This window comes from Lutra lutra, chromosome 9 (assembly GCF_902655055.1).
Source record: "Lutra lutra chromosome 9, mLutLut1.2, whole genome shotgun sequence".
Classification (NCBI taxonomy): Eukaryota; Metazoa; Chordata; class Mammalia; order Carnivora; family Mustelidae; genus Lutra; species Lutra lutra.
This window is the reverse complement of record NC_062286.1, coordinates 26,224,501-26,247,286: the sequence shown is the minus strand read 5'-3', so window position 1 is coordinate 26,247,286 and position 22,786 is coordinate 26,224,501. Positions and strand designations below refer to the sequence as shown.

The 22,786-nt window shown below is 36.2% G+C and overlaps 1 protein-coding gene across 1 annotated transcript in view; it reads right to left on the bottom strand.

Moving 5' to 3' along the window:
• The window catches only part of BIRC6 (baculoviral IAP repeat containing 6), a 237,681-nt gene that overhangs the window by 32,605 nt on the left and 182,290 nt on the right, over nt 1–22,786 (bottom strand). Inside the window, 1 exon segment of the mRNA XM_047746606.1 lies at nt 10,267–10,477. Within this exon segment, the coding sequence (XP_047602562.1) occupies nt 10,267–10,477 (211 nt within the window).

Genomic DNA, 22,786 nt, shown 5'->3' with positions numbered 1-22,786 from the left:
GGCTCTGCGACATATAATCTGAACTAGGATGTGAGCAGAATGGGTAAATCTTTCTTGTAAAAACAAAAGAAAAAAGCCCGTAACTCAAACATTCAGTTATAGTGACCTGCTTCTGCTAACACTATCACCCAAAATAAGTTGGATTTTTGTTAAGACTAAATGCAAAATATCAGAGTTATGTTCTTTTATAATCTATAAACTGAAAATAGCTTAATATAGCTATTTTCTTGGTAGAACATTAGGAAAGATCACCTCCATTCCCTGCACTCCAAATTCTGAAGTCAAAACTATCACATAATTGAAATAAACATTTTAAAAGTAGAACCATGTTGAAGAAGTAATCTGTAGACAACATTCTGACATGTCCAGATTCCAGAACTATTAGCATCTTAGAGGAAGATTCTAAAACTGTAAGCAAATGAAACTTCTACATTTTTCTGTAAACCAATGCATCATATAATACTTCATAGTTCTAAAGCTCTTTGGCAGGGATTAAAGTCCGAAACAAATTAAGATTAAAAGTAAGCAGGAAGATTTTAAAAAATATTACTGTGGAGAACTATTTGCTTCTAATTATTTCCAGAAAATATGAAAATAATTCTTGAAATGCACAAGTGGAGAGAAGACCTATGTAAGATGAATGCTTTTCACTGTTAGCCTAAAGCTTAGTTTTTAACTGATTCCCTTTTGTTTTTATTTAAACTTTTTCCAAATGGTAAGTATCAATTTTAGTTTCCAATTCGATTTAAAATTGAAAATAAAATCTTCCTTGTCTTGGAAAGCATAAATGAGTACTGTAAGAGAAGGAAATATTCAAAAGAGAGGTATGAGAAGCCTTTAAAAATAAATCTTGATTTCTAGGTTAGATAAAAATATAATTTTTAGGTCAGATTAAGTATCACAGGACAAAATGAAGATACTGTGTGCTACTATGGAATGGAGAGCCACAAATAATATGCTTCACTAAGGGAAAATCCAATGGAGGCAAATAAAGATAGTAAAAAATAAATGTTAGTATCGCTGTCTCCATCACCAAGTAAAAGACTGATGAACTACTAAATCTGTTCAAGGTCATAAAAAAAATAAATTAAGAAAAATGTGTGTATATGTATGGTTACAACAAATGCTTCCTGGCTATGAAACCAGGACTTGATGGTTCTGTAGGTGTTAGAGGTAGAGGAAAAAGAGGAGAAACTAGGAAATGTTTTCCAACAGAAACAAAAGTTTCTTTTCCAAAAGAAACAAATTCTTTATTAACTGACTGAAGCCCTAGCGGACTAGCTTAAAGCAGTTATAGGAAGAGAGTCTGATAAAAAAATATAACTTTTTAGCAGGAGGTCAACTAAATCTTAGTGCTTAGATAAAAGGGAACTGGATATTTCTACAAGAGAATTCAGGTACTTTTAATATGATGAACTTCTTTGCACCAGGAAGATGCTTTGAGCTAGCTAAGCAAACTGGCAATGAAGCATGGCTGCGTCCACGCTGCTAAAGAGGAGTACCATGTCCACAGCACCTTGAACTCTCAGCAGAGGCATCTGTGTCACGTCCGCGTTAGCGATTCACATTACTAGATGACAGAAGTCCCTCTTCCAAATTTTCGGAGAAGTATAGTATACTACATAAGATTATTTGCCTACTGGAATCCAGCAGGAAAAGTCCATATAGAAGATTAAAGATAAAATAACTGCCTTTGTTCCTGCTCCAAGGAAGCTGTGAGGTGTCACACTTACTCAAAAGTGAAACCAAACTACTATGGCTACAGTCTCACTTTGTTCTGAGAGAACACAGGCTGGAAGAGCCAGCAGAAACTGAATTTCGCCAGGATTGGTATGTAAAAGCGGAAGGGGTCACATCTTCACAGTGTGACTATTTTATGGGCAAAAGATTGAATTTTCACAGTAGACAATTATATTTCAAGTGGAAATGATTATATGTGTATGTCTGTGTATAAGTTTATATGTGTGTGTGTGTACACAGACACATATATACATACATATGTATGTGTCTAAAGTATTATGTTACCCATCCCTTTATTAATAGAGGTAAGATGATTTCAAGTTCTTTCATGCTGAAGTCTATAATAAAATGCTGATCAATGATCAGTCATAAAGTGTGTGGGGGTGTATTTTTGCTTATTCTTAAAAAAAAAAAAAAAGATTTATTGACTTATTTTAGAGACAGCAAGTGGGGGGAGGGGCAGAGGGAGAAGGAGAAAGACAGAATCTCCAGCAGACTCCTTGCTGAATGGGGGCCTGATGTGGGGCTCGATCTCATAACTCTGAGATTAGGGGCCGAGCAGTAATCAAGAGTGGGAGACTTAGTGGACAGCCACCTAGGTTCAGATATTTAAATATCAAGTATTGCTATATAAATTCTTTCTTTTTTAAAAAAAAAATATTCGAGAAAGAGCATAGTGGCGGGGGGTGGGGGGGAAGGCAGTGATGGCAGAGGGAGAGGGAGAAGTAGGCTACCCGCTTAGCAGAGAGCCTAAAGGGGGGCTGAATCCCAGGACCCTGGGATCATGACCTGAGCTGAAGGCAGATGCTTAACGACTGAGCCACCCACACAGGCACCCGTAATTCTTTCTTGACAAGGCAGTTAAAGATACTAGAAATAAAAAGGTCTATTAAGACAGCAATAAAATTCAGGAAATGGAAAATTAACAGGGTGGGGAGAGGCTTCTTTTACAACATAGAAAAAACAATGTTATCATCTACCCACTGCCCTAATCTATGCAAACTGATACCAAATCAGCCTTAAAAGACAGTGGAGGACAAATATATCAATAACCAAGGAATTTTCAGGAGTGTTTTTTATTCATTCTTTTGAGCAAGAAAAACATCTAATGAGTAAAGCTGACTCACTCTTCACCTAAGTGATAATTATATAAAGTTGCTCCCTGCTCATGTACTAGAGAGACCAAAAAACAGTAAGGCTTAGGTTTACTTCAGTAATGTAATTACTACTTAGGCATAACTCAAATGCTATGCATAGCTAATGAAATATATGCTGCCTTTTAATGGCCTATCATGACTTGAAAATTCTTTAGGGTAATGAAAAAAGATGAGTAAAAGGAAATAGCAGAAAAACTCTGTGGAATTTGCATTATTGTACATAGTTTTATAATTATTAAAAGCAAAAACTTCACTGTTAACATTAAAAAAAAATCATGTGTCACAAATATGTAAAGCCAGCTCAGAAACAAGTCACCTCCCCACTTTCTAATTATTCACTGATGCACTGAATTGTTATTGGGAGTTAAGCTTAATTTAGTGGATAAATGTATTTTTTTAAAGTTTTATTTATTTATTTATTTATTTGAGAGAGAGAGAGAGAGAGAGAGACAGTGAGAGAGAGCATGAGCGAGGAGAAGGTCAGAGGGAGAAGCAGACTCCCCGTGGAGCTGGGAGCCTGATGCGGGACTCGATCCCAGGACTCTAGGATCATGACCTGAGCTGAAGGCAGTCGCTTAACCAACTGAGCCACCCAGGCACCCGATAAATGTATTTTTTTAATTTTATTTTTAATTTTTTAATTATGTTATGTTAGTCACTATATAGTACTTCATTAGTTTTTGATGTAGTATTCCATGATTCATTGTTTGCATGTAACAGTAGCTAAATATATTTGACTGGGACAGAGAAGGTACGAGTTATTGAGCTCTGCCATTAAGCATCAGAGGACCTAAAACAAGTCACACCTTGTTTTCCTCATTAAAAGAAAGGAGGACCCGAGCTACCTGAACCCCACAGAGTTCCCTACAGCTCTGAAACCTAGAGGTAATATGGGACAGGTTGTGATGTGCCCAAGATTTGTTACAAGCTAATCTTTTTTTGTTACAGGCTAATCTTTTTTAACTTGTTACAAACGAAATCTTATTTAGCAAGACACTTCAAATTCTGCAATAATTCAGAGTGCTTGAAATATTGTCTGGGATTAAGATAATAGACACTGTCCTGATACATAAAGCTCATATAATGTGATCTGATAAGGAGTAATAATTTCATACTGTTATGTGATGCTACAGAGATAGAAGTATAAAGTCAATTTATAATTTTTATGAGTTTTTTTTAATCATTTAAATCATAGAATAAATTGTATTTTGGCATTTGATCAATGTGTTTTTCAAGAACCAGCTATGCCTCAAGTCTAGCCATTCTACACACATGAAGCCTAAGTGATCAGTGAACTATTCTGATCAGAGGTAGCAATGGTGTATCTGGAGTAATGGTCAATTGACTTGTCTTTCTTCATTAAAGTTTTGTTTTTAATAATGAAGATCACAGACATCAGGAGACTGGGGAACAACAGGCCAGATTTATAACCTACTGCTAAGTTTTTCATGTTAAACTCTTTTAAGCAGTGGTTTCATTCTCAAACGACAAGAGTATTTCTTGCCTACTGCTCTGAGCAGGGAAAACGGACATATCTGCGAAATTTTGAAACTATATGTATTACAGAGAATTAAGGTTATAATATTACCTCCATGTATTTTTTATATAACTATATGCTACTATATATCTACTATAACTTACCCTACAATTTAAAGCAGCTAATATAATTCTCAAGAAAAAAGAAAGGAAATCAATACAAGCACAGAGCCCAAAACACAAATACTACACTACTCAAAATTACTTCTAACTGGCAGAACAAAAGGAATGCAAGAAATACTCTGGTGTTCTGCCTGCCTAAGTCATTGATCTGACAGGTATGGAAATTCATTTTCATCTGATTCTGACCCCTTGTTATTGGTATAAAATTAAGTGGCAGTGAGTCTAGACTTATGCATCAATGAACATCTAATCACAGGCTGTCTCTGGGCTGTCGGTAACTCTGCTGATACTTTGCATGCGTCTTTGCATTCTATGTGATATGCTCTCTTGTTCTCAATGTGCTTTCTCACCATCTCTCTAGTTCTCTTTTGTCTCTGTGGAACTCTTTCTTTCCACTGCTTGTAGGTAAAATTAAAAATATTAAACACAAAAATCATTAAATCATGAAACTGAAGAAAAAAGCCAGAAATTAAGACTTTGTGGGTAAAATAAACAAGAAGCCAGTAAATTTTTTCTGCAACTGGCAAGAAAGAAAGGGTTAGTACTGGTACGCTGAGGGCACCAGAAAGAGGGAGAACTTATGAATGAGGAAAATTCACCAAGGGAGTTAATTCCACCTAGAGTGTAAGTCCTGTGTGCATAAATATTCAACTCTTTGTTCTTCACAGGTGCCTTGGATGGCTGTGGACAAGCAAAGGAAATGGAGCTCTTTATCATTTTGGAAGTCCACTGTTCTTTCTACTGAAGTGATTACTAAGGTGGGTTTTGAACAGTATCTGTGAAAGTAACAAACTACCGTATATTTTGGAAGCAAAGTTAAACAGAACCAATATTTATAGTTTAATTAACCACTTCCTCAATTTTGTTGAAACTATTACCAAAAATGTCAAATGAAAAACAAAAAAGTACAAAATTTCCTGATGAAAGCCTCCCGGAATGCTCCAATACTGTTTGTTTCAAGTGACAGACCATGGAAGAAAATGGCCTGAGTAGAGAATTATATTTAACCTTATAGGCACAGCTGCTTTCAAACTGATATACAACTAAGGTAGAAAACATGTCATCTGTCTTTTAAAAAACAGATTCCTGAAAAAATCCTGATGACTAATTACCTTTCATCTTGTCTATTTCAGGCAAGAGTTGGAAAACGCTGAATATAAAATTCTCTGTTCTGAAGTGACACAATTTTGCCTATTCCTTTGTGCTTCTAAAAGGAACGTTATTCCTAATTTACCTTAATCTAAATGCTACTAATAATCAGTCCATAGGAGTATTAATCAGTTCATCTATGCTACCCACGGGACTCAAATGAGCTCTATGCAGTTATACATTGTGAATCTTGAAAGGACGGGTTAGGAAAGGTGATGGATAGTAAAAATAAAGAATCATGAATAAAAGAATATTAAAATAGTATCTTTAGGAAGCTCTTAATGAAATTTGGACAGTGAATATCATAAACCAGGAGTACTACATTCACTCCCTAAGTGGTGTTCTGGTTTACACTAAATATGAACTCCATCGGAGTACTACACCAGTCATCAAACTGTCGCCACCCATAAGAGATGATCATTTTATTAAGGTATAATTATGATTGAAGGAAATATGAAACATGCCTTAGAGTCTATTATTTCACAAATTAAAATTCAGAAACTACTTTTCAGATGTATGTATGGGTGTGCATGGACGTATGCATGCATCTATAATTATATCTCATACACACAATAGCAAAAACTCAGTATTTACAGAACTACAAGGCATACACGTCATTCCATTGTTGAGCCGCCATGGCAACAACTCTAGCTCTTCCTCTAAGCAGTCATTCTTTTTTTTTTTTTTTAAATGTTTTATTTATTTACTCGACAGAGACATAGCAGGAGAGAGAACACAAGCAGGGGGAGTGGGAGAGGGAAAAGGCAGGCTCCCGGCTCAGCAGGTGCCCAATGCAGGGCTCTATCCCAGGACCCCGGGATCATGACCTGAGCTGAAGGCAGCTGCTAAACAACGGAGCCACCCAGGCGCCCCTAAGCAGTCATTCTTGCTCAAGCCTTTGAGTACATAGAAAGTTGGGTAATGAAAATCTGATCAGATCTTTGAAATCCTTTCTGGAGCTTATCACACTCTTAAGAGCAATTAACTATAAATACACCCCTTTCACCTTTGAGCTCCTGCTTTCCTCTCTAGCCTCATCTCCCACCCATATATATACTATATCCAAGTCATACAAAATTTCTGTAGGTTTCCCTGAATATGTGATACTTTCTTTCACTGCTAACATTATTCTTAGTTTGGTATACCAGCCCCCTGCCCCACTTCATCTAGGTAATTCCTACTTATTCTGTAGGTCTCCAAATCAGGTTTGATTAGTCAGTAATGTCTTCTACTTCTAATATGCCCTGTACTGTGTAATTAAAACTGTCGAGTTATTGTTAACCCCATTTATCTGTCAGTCCCTTAGAAGAAGGCCCCAATTTTCTTACTATGCTCCCATGAACATTCAATACACATCTGTTAAATGAACAAATCAGGCATGCTCTTGTGACCAAGCCAGCTCTCCCCTATCTACATATAATCACAATGTCTAATGTACAAATTAGGTAATAGCCAGGTACATCATCTGCCTCTTCAGTTTCTTAAGAGTATCTTTCTGTCTCCTCTGACAGAAGGTTTCTAGCATGGCTGGGGGAGAGTCAGCCCACCCATACAATCTCCTTCATTCTTTGAATTTTGAGATCAAAATGAGTTGGGACAGAATAATCTCGATCGGATTATTCCCAGCAGGAGAGTGAACTTCCTTTCAACACTGGGACAAAACTCTCATTTGTCTCATCCACAAAAGGAAGATTAAACATAATTAGCAAACAAGAACTTGCTCTTATTTTAAAAAAAGGAAAACTATACTAAAAAACTAGACTAAAAAGATGTACTTTATTCACCCTTACATTTCTTACTGAGAGCAGAGACAAAAATAATGTAAAAAATTTCTGAGATACACCTACACATTATTTCTAAAGTCACATCTCCAAACCCTGCTAATACAATGAAACATATCTTAAAAGTGATCAATGAACAAAATATATTTGCCCTGATCATTCTTAAGAGTATCCTTAATCCTGTATTAAAAAATACAGTTGGGTTGGGCTGGGCAGGCAGGGGAAAGGGAAGTTTCATACTTTCAAATAGTGTTAAAATTGAACTTAGCCGATTGCTGTAGGTATAAACACTAAAAGGAAACTGGACTACACTGCTCACTTTATTACAGTTCTAGTATAATGAAAAGAAACACATCATTAAGTCCTGACAGGTTGGAAGAGAATAGATTTTATCCCCTCTCTCTGTGAAGTGGAAAATGAACTCTCAATGTGTCAAACCTCAAAAGGCAAGTAGTGATTTTATAAAATGTATGTCTTTGCTGGTTTTTTCTAACAGATGCTATAAAACAATAGATAACATGAACAATCCTGACCAAGAAGAATATTCAAATCCTAACGTAAAACTCACTATCATTGTTTCTTCATTACTAAAACATTTATTAAAAATAGTTACTGTATAGAGTCACCATAGAGATAAAATAATGTAAATAAAGTGAGCTCTGAACAGTCATTACAATCTTTATATGTATGTTTCACTGGTATAGACTTTAGAGGTGCGAAGTGCTACTTTTCTTACTGAAGAAGAAAAAGAATTTGAAGGATAATTTTTTTCCAGCAGAAAAAGTAGAAAAACAAAAAGCTCCAATTAAATGAAACTCAGTTATCCTCTAAATGAAATTATATTTTTGTAATGAATCATCAATATATTAGACAGAAGTCAAGTTTAATTTTTAAAAATACGATGTATGTTATAGAAGCAGGAAATATATTAACTTAAGGAAAGCAAGAAAAAAGGTGCTTTAAATATACAAATTCCATTTCCTGCAGTAAGCATCTTCCATAATTACCTTAAATTCAAAACACTGTAACTCCATTTTTGCAGGATCCAACAGAAATTATAGATTAAGGAAATAAATAATGTAAACAGTTGTTCTTATTTTAATGGTCTTATTTTCACATTTATGCCACCATAAATTTGTGATTTTTTCAATTAAAGTGGTAATTATGACTACATTCCAAATTGTCACACATTTTTTTATCTAAGAAATAAAATACTCCTGGGAAAAAACACTCAAGGTTACATAAATTTTCAATTTTGTTATCAACTGATACACCTCAAAACACAAGAAGATGAGGTACAGAAACACAGGGCAAGATTCCCCTAGAAATACACAAGGGCAATTTCAAAGCTCTGTATACTTTATATTAACTGCTTTGTCAAGAACTGTATGTTTGTTGTACAATAAAGAACAGAGCTGGCCAGCGTAAAGAGATGGGATGTTCAATTAGACGATTCTCAGGGAGTATTAGCCCAATTAGAAAATTAGACCTTCAGTTCAATTTTGACAGGACACTATTTTTAGGTATGCCAGCTGCCTATTTACCAGTTAGATTTTTGCCATGATGAAGGATGGGACCATACAAAATGTTCTCTTCTCTACAACATAAACAATCTAACTATCAAAGATTATATACCTTTACCTTTTCCTTCCCTGGTAAGTGTACAATGAATCTACAGCTTTTCATGTTTCTACCAAGTGGCTCTTTTTTTAATGCCTATCCAATTTATGATTCCTAACTGCTTGGCAGTGAGCCATTAGCTTTTAAAGTGATACATATAATAAACTAAGAGAGTTAGAATTACTGCAGCACTGATTTCTCCCTGAAAAAAATTATTCTTTCAGTGGCCAGTTATCTGCCATCATTTGATGTGTTTTTCAAATTTTAGTATCTTAAAAAAATAAGTGAGAATAGGTAGAACAAATATAAAGATGCTAAAGAACATTAATTGACTCAAAAGACCAGTGACAAAAGAGTGAATTTCCACTGGCAGCATAAATGCCTTAAAAATCAGAATTTACATAAAACGCACAACCACTGAACAGATTCTGCTAAGATAAGAGAAAGGTTGACTGCATTTCTTAAAAGAGTTTTTGTTAACTCAACATCTGGATCTAATGAGGTATAAACTTAAGCCAAAAATTCACTGAACAATTAAATTTACCAAGAAGATAAATACGAACTTTATTATAACTACAACAAATAAATACTGAATCCTCTCACTTCTTAAAAAGATTACAGCATGAATAACAGCAGGTATCAAAATGAAACACAAGTAATCCATAAACCTAACAATTCTATTTCTATGAATCTACGGGGTGATTTCTACAAGCCTCAAAAGATTATATACGAGGTTATAAACTGAAAATCACCCAAATGTCCACTAGTAGATGGTTAAGTAAAATACAGCATCTACAAACAATGTGTAATTGGAAGTATGAAGAACAATATCTGCCGATATGTATTTACTGGCAGTGAAAGGTGTCTTTGGCACCAATACTGACTAAGACTAGCATCCATCTGTGTAACACGTACAAGATGACAGGATTTAAGATAAACTCCATACTTAGAGCTCTAAGACTGCACAAGGAGAAGTCTGGTAAGTCATTGTGAATAAACGTTTCTGAGTATAGGATTTGGTGGATACTTTTTCTTTGTAGTTTTAGATCTTGCTTGTATGCATGTGTGTTTAATCAATATATGTCCTTTTAAAAAACCCACAAAGCTATTTAAAAAAAAGACAGGGGACACAATGAAGAGAAATGAACCAAGTATACTACCTTAAACGGTTGGTGTAGGTATCAACACAAGTCTTCATTTTGGCTAATAATGTACCAACAGAAGTTTGACATTCTGACTGCTCTTCTTCCTCTTCACCATTCTCTGTAGAAAGAGGCAACAGTAGGGGCACCATAGACGTACAAGAAGCAATGGCCCGGAGCAATTCCAGCAGAGCTCGATAGAGTGGCACATGTCTCGCCATGTCAAGAACTGTAAGAAGAAAGCATAAAATGAGAACATGTGCAATATAAAAGTCAGTCTACAGCCATGTGACTTCTACTCAGATCTTTTCTCTTAAAGATTTATTTTATTTATTTTGAGAGAGAGAGATAGAGAGTACGTATGTGAGCAGGACTGAGGGGCAGAGGGAGAAGCTCGAGCAGATGCACCGCTGGGTGTGGAGCCCAATATGGGAGCTTGATCTCATGACCTGAGCTGAAATCATGAGTCAAACGCTTAACTGAGTGAGCCACCCAGATGCCCTGCTTCTACTCAGATCTTTTTTTTTTTTTAAGATTTATTTGAGAGAAAAAGAGCGAGAGAGCGAGTGAGTGAACGAGCAGGGGGAGGGAGAGAGGGAGAGAATCCTCAAGCAAAGTCCCCACTGAGTCCAAGCCCCACGTTTGTCTCAATCCCAGAGATCATGGCCCCAGCTGAAACCAAGAGTTGGATGCTCAACTGACTGAGCCACCCAGGCACCCCTTTACTCAGATTTTAAGATTAATTGACATTCGACTGAAAATGTGCTGGACAGGACGAGAATATAGCAGCGAAGAAAAGTTTAAACAAAATCCCTGTCCTTGTATAGCTTACAATCTAGGCAGAGGACAAATGAGTACAAATTTTTTTCAGACGCTAGAAGTACTCTGACGGCTACAGAAATGATTGAAATGGGGAAGGAGAATTGGGAGGGTACCTACTGGAGGCAGGCCTGCTTCACTGCCCACAGATCTATACTGGGATTAGAGTTATGGGGGATGAGGCACAGGATTCCTGAACTCTATGTGGCAACTGATTAAAACTTATTAAAATTAGTCGTGATGGTCTGACAAACAGGGAAGCTATTTAAAGTGACAGAGGTGTAGGGGCTCATTTCACACCTTCCAACAGTGATGGAGAGGACAGAGGTAGAAAAGTACGACTGCTCGTCCTTGCTGTATTTGAAATTTTACCCTCCAACATAATCATGTATAGAATTTTCATATATACTTGTTTATGTTTAAAGCCACTTTTCCAACCCATGACCTAATATTACTTACTATAATTTTATAGTAAAACATAGTACACTCCACTTTTCAAGAAAATTCAAGTCAAACCCCAAAGTTACAAATCAACAAGCATAAAACCCAATGTTAATACTTGTGGGAATACGAGAAAGCCAGACTTATATAAACAGGTATGTATGAAGTTTGACAACCAATACGGTATTATTTAATGCCCACATTCCATGACCCAGCAGTACCACCTGTTCCTACACACCTATAAAACACAATATAACACTGTTCTTAGGGGCACCTGGCGGGCTCAGTCGATAGGGCACGCAACTTTTTCTTTTTCTTTTTTTCAAAAAGATTTTTATTTTGAGCACATGACTCAATCTCAGGGTTGTGAGTTCAAGCCCCATGTTGGGGCCTCTGTTGGCCCTTGAGCTTATTTAAGGAAAGATAAAATAAAGAAAAAAGATATATATATATATATATATATATATATATATATATATATATATATATATCTGTTTTTTAAGTTGGAAGCACCCAAAGAGCAATAAATTAAGGGTTAAATACACAATAACATCCAAATGATTTTATCCTATGCAGCATTTAAAAAGAACACAGCAGATCTCCTATACCTGTATCTGAGTGAAAGAGTTTGCCAAATAACACATAAAGATGACATTTATGTAAAGAGACTCAAATATATTTTTTATGGCTATGGAACTATGTAGGAATACTTAGAGGAAAAGATGAATTTCTAAACATTAATGTTACATACATGAGTTACATCTCACACTAACTAACCTGACAAATCACACATCATTCATGATAAGGCTGCAGTCTACTTTTTTTAAAAGTAAGCTATAAACCCAACGTGGTACTTGAACTCACGACCCAGAAATCAAGAGTCACATACATATTCTACCAACTGAGCCAGCAAGGCACCCCAAGGCTACAGTCTATTTTGATCATTTCTCTCTTTCTCGACTCCTTCACCAGGCATATCACTTTGGTAATATATATGTCTAATCCTTTTTCTAGACAATTTTTATTTCTGTGTGTGGATAACTCCTTGGAGAAGGAACTATGGCCCCACTGTGTGTATGAAAAGCTAAGATTTAGTAAGCTGTACAAGCAGCTAAATAGAACATAGCAAGACCAACACTGACAACTGAAGTATATCTAACTCTAGAGCTTTTTCATTGTACCATGATGCCTCCTGAGTTGTCCAATATAGTAATCACTGGTCATATACAGAGCTACTTAAATTCAATTAAAATATAAAAGAATTAAAAATTCTGTTCTTTGATTATACTAGCCATGTTTCAAGTGGTCAAGAGTCACATGAGCCCATGCTGGACAGCACAGATACGGAATGTTTCCATCTTAACAAAAGTTCTCCTGGATATTGCCATCTTCAAAAGTCAAATTCCTTATATTCTGTTCACATATACAAACCATGAAAAGTAAGTGGGTATATGGGCTCTACCCAAAGAGATGGGTCTTTCTCTGGGAATTGTAGGTATCACATAGAGTAAAAGAAAGAACCTCTAGACTATATTAACAGGATGAATACTTTGCTTCAAAATCAGTGATATACCCATGTGTTGGATATACTTGTATAGTTAGACATAGAATACTGAGAATATTAATCATTAACTAGTAATGGTATTTTCATGCAGAGAGAAGGACTAAGGTTGGGAAGGCAACATTAGGGCGAATTACTTTTTAATCATATGTCATTTTGAACTTTTTTTTTTTTTAAGATTTATCTATCTGAGGGACTCCTGGGTGGTTCAGTCAGTTAAGCGTCTGCCTTTGGCTCAGATCATGATCTCGGGGTCCTGGGATCAAGGCCTAAATCTGGCTCCCACTCAGTTGGAAGTCTGTATCTCTCTCTGCCCCTATCCCCCAACTCGTGCGCATGCACACGCACTTTCTCTCTCAGATGAATATAATCTTTGTTTTCTAATCTTGTTTTATTATTTTTTAGAGGAGGGAGGGCAGGGGAGAGAGGCAGAGAGAGAGAGAGACAGACTCTTAAGCAGGCTCCATGCCCAGCACAACCCTGAGATCATGACCTGAGCGGAAATCAAGAGTTGGACGCTTAATGGACTGAGCATCCCAGGTGACCCTGTTTTCCAATGTTATTAAGTAATAAATACTTACAGATTTCCTCAGAGTTTGGTGTTTTTCCTAACACTCTTTTGAACAGAATTCTATGAATGCAATTTATGCTTCATATTACACTTCCAGATAATCTACCCTCCACTGCTCTGCAAGATTCATTGTTGAAGAAATTAAGCCTAATACAACAAAGCATGCCTTTTTATAATCTAAGTAATTAATAACACATAATCTCACATTAGAGAAGAAGCAAAATAAATTATATGCTAAACCTCATCATATTAAAGTGACTTCAAACATTAAAGTGACAGGAGCTTATTATATATATAACACAAAAACTGTCTCAGACATTTCATAACAAGACACTTTGCCAGGATAACCAACAGGATTAAAAACAAACACCAATTTTGCCCTTACAACAAAACAGTTGAGGCAAGAGTGTGTCTTTTTTTTTTTTAAAGATTTTATTTATTAGAGAGAAGGTGCACAAGCAAGGGAACAGCAGAGGGAGAGAGAGAAGCAGGTTCCCCACTGAGCAGAGAGCCTGATAATGGGGCTCCATCCCAGGACCTGACCCATCCTAGGACCATCCCAGGATCATGACCTGAGCCAAAGGCAGCTGTTTAACTGACTGAGCCCCACAGGTGCCCCGAGGAAACACTGTGTTTTTATTAAAAGACAACAACCCTGCTGAATTAAAACTAAAATGTTCTGATATATAAATTTTTTGATCCAAAGAATATGAAGAGATAATCTAACAAAGGACATTTAAAAAAAATGAAGAAACACATCTCCAAAAGGTATAACATAAGCTTCTCACTAATCAATTAAGAATAAATGTATAAATCAGAGCATACGGACTACGAATCCCCAAAGGATAAGAGCAATTATAAGCTGTGCGGTCATTTTCCTCTCTAAAATTGGAAGACAACTAAATGATACAGGAAACGATTCTGATTACATTATCAATAAATCATTGCAACCAGAACCTCTAGAAGTAATCTCCCTCTAAAGGTAGTTTCATGTAAAATTTATATAAATTTATATATAAATCTAAATGTGATATTAACTAAGACTTGTAATTGGTGGTACTTCATTGATATTACTATAAAACTTTTAATAATGTTTTTTATTATAGGTAACTACCAACAAAACACTAAAATTTGTTTCCTAAGCACCCAAAAATGGACTTAGAAAAGGACCGAAATATCTGGACTTCTAGTCTAATACTATTTTCTTGCTGCTTCTGCTTTATAAGAAAATAAATTTACACATTAAGGGAATAATCATGATGTTCTAAAAACAAAGAAAACTGGATCCTCCCAAACAGAACACCACTGTCTCGAAGGTAAATCATGACTATGACAACAGTAATAGCAGCTAACACTGGGAGCACACATATGCCAGGCAGGAACGGTCCTACGCATTTTACATAAACATTAGTCAACTCAATTCTCACAATTTCATTAGGTAAATATTATCTTCATTTTCCACATGAGTAAAGTAAAGCACAGAAAGGATGACAAACTTTTTCAAGGCTGCATAATCAGTGATGTGGAAAGGACTGGATTCACAAACAGGTCACCCAGCTCCGAAGCCTAGACCCTTAAGCACTAAAATATAATGCCACTCTAAGGTCACAATTTCAGAGAAAAGCACTAGCATGATTTACTAACACAGAGAGAAAAAGTACTTTAGGCAAGGGGATAAAAATTAATATGGCTTGAAATTCATCATCATAGTTTTCCTTAAAGCACACTAAAGGGGCTCCTGGGTGGCTCAGTGGGTTGAGCCTCTGCCTTCGGCTCGGGTCATGATCTCAGGGTCCTGGGATCGAGCCCCGCGTCGGGGTCTCTGCTCAGCGGTGAGCCTGCTTCCTCCTCTCTCTGCCTGCCTCTCTGCCTACTTGTGATCTCTCTCTCTCTGTCAAATAAATAAAGTCTTTGAGAAAAAAAAACAACAACACTAAAAAGTTGCCTTTAAGCTTTAATACTATATTACTCACAATCTTAAAAATTTTTTTCAAGGTATTTTTACAGCAGTCTCAGATTTAGCTAACTGCATTCACATGGTAAAATGAAAAACTGAGTTATTTTAATTCTCAGGAATCTTAAAAGTATCAGGATTTTCTTTTTCTTTTTTAGGTTTTATCTTTAAATAATCTCTACAGCCAACGTGGAGCTTTGAACCCACAACCCAACACCAAGAGTCACTCACACTACTGACTGAGCCAGCCAGGAGCCCCAAGTGTCAGGATTCTCTAATTGTCACTTTCTTACAAAAAAAAACTGTAAGGGGCGCCTGGGTGGTTCAGTGGGTTAAAGCCTCTGCCTTCAGCTCAGGTCATGATCCCAGGGTCCTGGGATCGAGCCCTCCATTGGGCTCTCTGCTCAGCAGGTAGCCTGCTTCCTCCTCTCTCTCTGCCTGCTTCTCTGCCTACTTGTGATCTCTTTCAAATAAATAAATAAAATCTTTAAAAACAACAACAACAAAAACAACAAAAAACTGTAAGTAATGCAAGAAAAATCATGGAATCATTTCCCGATAAATTATTTATAATTTTAAAAATCAATTTATTAAGGCATAAGTTATAATCAATATAAAAATGTGCCTTTCATGACTTCTGACAATAAACATTCCTGTGTAATCACTGCCCAAATGAAGATACAGAATACTTCTATCACCCCAAACACTTCTTATGGCTCTTTCCTCCTATGGCCAGCTTCAAATAACCACTCCTATGCTCTCACTGTAGAAAGCGGATAAATAGGAGAGAAAACCAACACTACCAAATACGTTCTTTGAAAAGAAATAGAAAACCTGAATAGCCCCTTATTAGTTAAAGCAACTGAATCAGTTAGAAACCTTTTCATTAAAAAGTTCCAGATGGCTATACAGGTAAATTTTATCAAAACCATTTATTAATCTTTTAGGATCTCCTTCAGAAAATAGAGGAATTCGGGGCGCCTGGGTGGCTCAGCGGGTTAAGCCGCTGCCTTCGGCTCAGGTCATGATCTCAGGGTCCTGGGATAGAGCCCCGCATCGGGCTCTCTGCTCAGAAGCCTGCTTCTTCCTCTCTCTCTGCCTGCCTCTCTGCCTACTTGTGATCTCTCTCTGTCAAATGAATAAATAAAATCTTAAAAAAATAAAAATAAAAAAAAAAGAAAATAGAGGAAGTGGAAATAACTCATTTTTGAGGATAAAATTAACCGATACCAATTTGAGACAAAGACATCACAAGAAAAAAGAAAAACTATGAATCAATACCTCTCACAAGTACGGGGGGGTGGGGGGGGTGGGGGGAGATAATAAATCACAACCAAATGGGATTTTTTTTCCAGGAATACATGGTTTACTTAACATTTGAAAAGTCAAGATAATGCAGCACCATATTAACAGACAAAAAAAAGAAAAGTCATTATGAGAAGCTTAGCAAATCTAAATAAAGCATTTAACAAAACTCAAAACTCATTTATGATAAAACTCCAACCAAACTAGGAATAGAAGAAAACCACCCAGCCAGATAAACAGCTTCTAAAATATCCCTAGTGCAATCATCACATCCAATCTTTTCTCCCAAAGTGACAACTTCTACAGTATGTAGATGCACAAGAAAAGAAAAAGGCATACAGATTGAAAAGAAAAAGAAAGGTCTCTAATGTACATGGCATGATGGCCTATACAGAAATCCTACGAAATCTAGTGGAACTAGTATATGAATTTCACCAGGGAGGGGGATATCAGGTAAATAAATAAAAATCAACTCGTTTTTATATACGAATGGTAGGAAAATGAAATTTTAAATAAAGCAGTACCATTTACAATGGCATAGAACGTGGAATTGGGATACATCTGACATAAATTCAAGGGTACAAAAATGGTACTGAGAGACATTAAAGGAAATCTAAACAGGTAATATATACAGTGTTCATAGATCAGAAGACTCAATCTTGTTAAGTCGTCAGTCTTCTCCCAATTGCTGTAAAGATTGAATATAATTATAATCAAATTCCCAATTTGACAATAGGTGTTTTTGTGGGGGTAGAAACTAACAAGATGACTTTAATATGTACATGGAAATATAAACATCCTAGAGAATCAAAACAGTTACAGCTGAATTTTAATGCCATAATTACAAATTTTATTTTATTTTATTTTTAAAGATTTTCTTTATTTATTTGACAGACAGAGATCACAAGTAGGCAGAGAGGCAAGCAGAGAGAGAGGGGAGGCAGGCTCCCGGCTCAGCAGGGAGCTCAGTCCCAGGACCCTGGGATCATGACCTGAGCCGAAGGCAGAGGCTTTAACCCACTGAGCCACCCAGGCGCCCTAGATTACAAATTTTATAATTAATGCATCTAAAAAGTAAGTAAACTCTTAAAAGATATTAACTGGCCAAATGCTTGCCTTTTCAAACTCTTTGGCAGGACAAAGTAACAAGAAAAAGAAACAAATAAAAATCTACAGTGATACTTTGACAAATTAAATCCCTAAAGGCAGAAATCCTCTGGTAAGAACAAAACAGAAATACTTCACATAAATCATGCAGAGCCTGTTTGGCTTAATAGCGATGACTGGCAAAAAACATTACTACATAAACTTTCTACTCCTTCCAGCTGTAAGAGAAGAAGCTATAAGAGATTAGCTAATAAACTCTGATGTCCCTACACTAGCCTTTGTCTCTTCTCTCCATTTTGGTAGAAATAAGTTAAGCTGTTTAGGTTTCAAATACCTCCATTCCTTTATCTTCTATCACCAATCTAGATACCTGCTGATACTTCTAGCTATACACATACAATTATTAAATGCTACTGTTTGTTATTTCCGGAGGATGGTACCTGAGGTAATCTATTTTTACCTTCCCCTTTGTGTTTTTAGGCATTGCTTACGTTACTCATGGCTTGCACAAAATGATGTCTTAGATTTGCTTTACAATAACCTACTATGTGTACATATGTGTGTGTTTGGAAAGAACAGAGTGAAGATATAAATAAAAAGCAGAGCCAAGGGTTAATCACCGATGAAGCCGAGTGATGGAGCTCACGGGACGTTCATTATACTACAATCACTAGTTCCACCGACCTCAGACTTTTCCGTAATAAAAGATTTTATTAACTGTGATATTCAGAAAAGGCAAGAAAGCCTGAGAGATGCTCTAGATTAAAGGAAATGAAAGAGGAACATATGTAACATGTGATCCTAGATTAATTGTTGGGCAAAAAGAAATTTTTTTTCTTTGCTATAGAGGACATGATTGGGACAACAGATGAAATATCAATATCTGTGAATCAGATGATTAGATGGTTGTATTAGATCAATGTGAACTTTCTGTATTCTGATTACTATAATGTGGTTATGTAGTAGATTGCCTTTGTCTTTTAGGAAATAAATCCTAAAACACTTAGGAGTAACAGGGTTATAATGTCTGCAACACATGTCTCACAACTGGTACAGAAAAAATGTGTATATATGTGTAAAATGTATGTATGTTTGTACGCATGTATAGATAGATAAAAGGAGGAAGGAAATTGATATCAAACTTTTATAAAGGCATCAAACATTACTGACTAACATCTATAGAGGACAAGTTAAAATATGGCAAAATAACAAACTGACACACATTTTCAATCACCAGTTCTAGTAATTCTAAAGTTTAATGCTAACAAGGTCACCACAATTAGTCACCACAACATTCTTTACAACAGCAAAGGAACCAATTTGTGCTTATCAGTATGGAGTTGACTTAATTACTAAATATCAGTTGTGTGCTCATAAAAATGAAGATATGCCTTATGATGCACTGGAGCAAATTCCAGAGTATGTAATCTTGGGGTATGTAATCTTGGAAACTTTTATAAAAGTGATAAAAATGTTCTACACATAACTGTGCCCCAAATCACCAAATGTACACTTTAAGTGAGCTGTACAGGAAGTGAATTCTCTTTCAACAGAACTGTCATGAAAACGTTTTTCTTCTTAGGTAGTACTTATTCATATACCATTTCCACTTTTTTCCTTTGGGATGTTTATTTTCTTCAATTGTTTTATAATACTACTTTGTGTATGAGGAAAAAAAAACAATTAAGTTTTATAAACACTTAAACCTAATATGTTGTTTTAATTTTTAAACACATGAAAACATAGACATAAACGCAACTTCTAGAGCCTGTTTCAACTTGGGAATAGCAAAAAAATAAAGCTTCAGAAAAACTTTCCCTCTTCCATTTAAAATTCTGAATAGCTTCCATTTCTACATTTAAATATCTGAAACACTATAATTTATATTGATATAAATGTAGCCAGTTATCTGAAAATTTCCATTTGTACTATTTTATAAACTCATTTAATAAAGTACTGTACAATGTTTTATTTTTCCCAACTTGCTTCCATGTAACATACAAAGAGAAACAGAACAAAGCACAAACCACTCCAATAAAAACCCCAGTAAGTTATTTTGAGGATATCAACACCCATTCTAAAATTTATTTAGAAAGGCAAAATACTCAGAATAGCCAAGACAATATTTAAAAAGTCAAAGGACTGCTACAATCAGAATTTAGGACTTACTACAGAGCTACAATAATGAAGATGAGATAGTATTGGCAAAAGAATAGACAAATAGATCAATGGAACAAAAACTGCAACAAAAATCTGAGCAAAAAGGTTTATAGCAGTTTTATTCAGAACTGTCAAAACCTAGAAACAACCAAGATGCCCTTCAAAAGGTGAATATGTAAGTAAACTGTCGAATATCCAAGCTATCAAGCCACCAAATGATATGGTGGAACCTCAAATACATACTGCTTAGTGGAAAAATTACTTAGTCAAAGAAGCAAATTTGAGAAGGTTATATACTCTGATTCCAACTAGATGACATTCTGGAAAAGGAAACAATGGAGTGTGTAAAGGGATCAGTGGTTACTAGAGGTTTCAGGGGGGTGAGAGGGAGGTTGGGATGAATAGGCAGAGCACAGCGAGCTTCTTAGGGCAGTGAATCTATTTTGTGTGATACTATAATAGTGGAATGCATGACACTATGCACTTGTCAAAACTCTCAGAACTGTACAAAACAGAGTGACACTATATGTAAACCACCGTCTTTAGTTAAAAATAACATATCATTATTACTTTATCAATTGTAACATGTACCACACTAATGCAACATGTAAGTAACAGGGTACGATATACTAGGAGTCGAAGAGAGAGGGAGTATGTGGGAACTCTGTAAAACCTACAACGGCTTTTAAAAAAGTAAGTATATGAAATAAAAAATAAACTACATAAAATTATAGTATTTCGGATAAAATTATACAAGAATATAACTAATCCAAGGCACACTGGTTTTCAAAAAGTAATTAAATGGTCATAAGTTATCAAAAACAACAAGAAAAAGCACAAAATGGGAAGTATCTGTCCACAATAAGAATAATGCTGAGGACAGCCTGGCAAGCTAAAACTCAATAAAGTGGAGTTGGAGGAAAAGATATGACAAATCTGCAAGCACTGTATGATTGACAGTTGAAATTTTTTTTAAATCTAAAAATAAATGGAAATAGAGAAAATAAAATAGTTCTTTTAAGTAAATGAAACAGGATAGTTTCCTTTATTCAAACGGCATTTATTTCATTCAACTGAATTAGTAGTAGGAAGGGCCAACTGAGAATCTTAAATTATGAAAATAAACTATATTCTCTTCATATAAGGAATGGAAGCAAAAGCTGTGGAGACAGCGTAATCAGCAAAGGACAATGAGATGGATAACGGCCCGAACAGCGTGATACATAAAACTCGGGGTCTGATTTATAAATAACTTTACATAAATTTCATTATTGTATCAGGGCGCCTGGGTGGCTCAGTGGGTTGAAGCCTCTGCCCTCCGCTCGGGTCATGATCCCAGGGTCTTGGGATTGGGCCCCGCTTTGGGCTCTCTGCTCGGTGGGGAGCCTGTCCCCCCCCCCCCCGCGCCCCGCCCGCCCGTCTGCCTCTCTGCCTATTTGTAATCTCTCTGTGTCAAATAAATAAATAAAATCTTTTTTAAAAAGTTTCATTATTGTATCATTTCTTATCCATTTTACACTTAAAAATGTCAAGGTTTTGTATGTTTGCATTTTCTGGAACATAGTTATTAATATCTAATTTTGCATTATTTGTGTTTTCTTAAAAAAAAAAAAAGATTTTTGAATATAGCCAGAGAGAATTTGGAAAACTAAGGAAAAGCTAATTTATGATCGCTTTTTCAGATATGTACTTTTAAACTAACATGGATGGGTGTTTAGTGAATAAAAGGAGTCGATAAATGTAACAAAGTCTTAATGAAACCCTGCCTGTTAAAACGTAAAACAGAGCTATTGTTTCAGTCTTGAATTCCTTAATCGCCGTTTTTGCCCTAAAGAGCTGCATCAGAAAACCCTTAGCTGTCTTTTGGGGCACCTGGGTGGCTCAGTGGGTTAAAGCCTCTGCCTTCAGCTCAGGTCATGATCCCAGGGTCCTGGGATAGAGCCCCACATCCGGCTCTCTGCTCAGCAGAAAGCCTGCTCCCCGCTCTCTCTCTGCCTGCTTCTCTGCCTACTTGTGATCCCTCTTTCTGTCAAATAAATAAAATCTTAAAAAAAAAAAAAAAAAAAAGAAAACCCTTAGCTGTCTTTTACGCTTTGGTCCTTTTTACACGCACACTTCCCTGTTGTAACAGGATTAAATGTGACCAGCTGACAAAGAGCAGGGGCACAACACTGTTATGCAACAGCCTGTCTGCAAGGGTGGCTTACAGCTCCTTTATTCAGTAAGTACCAAGTGCATGTTCAGTGCTACTGCTTACTACTATGCAAGCCAAGTCACTGCCCTCCTGATGCTCAGATGTTTCCTGGTTGCTGAATTATGCAATACCTGAAAAATACCTTGGAATTTTCAACAACTAAGGATACAAATGTCTGATAATACTACAGTTATTCCCATAAGAGAAATTTTCTAATTTAAAAGTAGTAACTAGGGGCGCCTGGGTGGCTCAGTCAGTTAGGCATCTGCCTTTGGCTAAGGTCATGATCCAAGGATCCTGGGATCGAGCTCCACATGGGGCTCCCTGGTCAGTAGGGGAGTCTACTGCTCCCTCTTCCTCTCCCACTATCCCTGCTCATGTACCCTCACTCTCGCTCACTCTCTCAAATAAATAAAATCTCTAAAA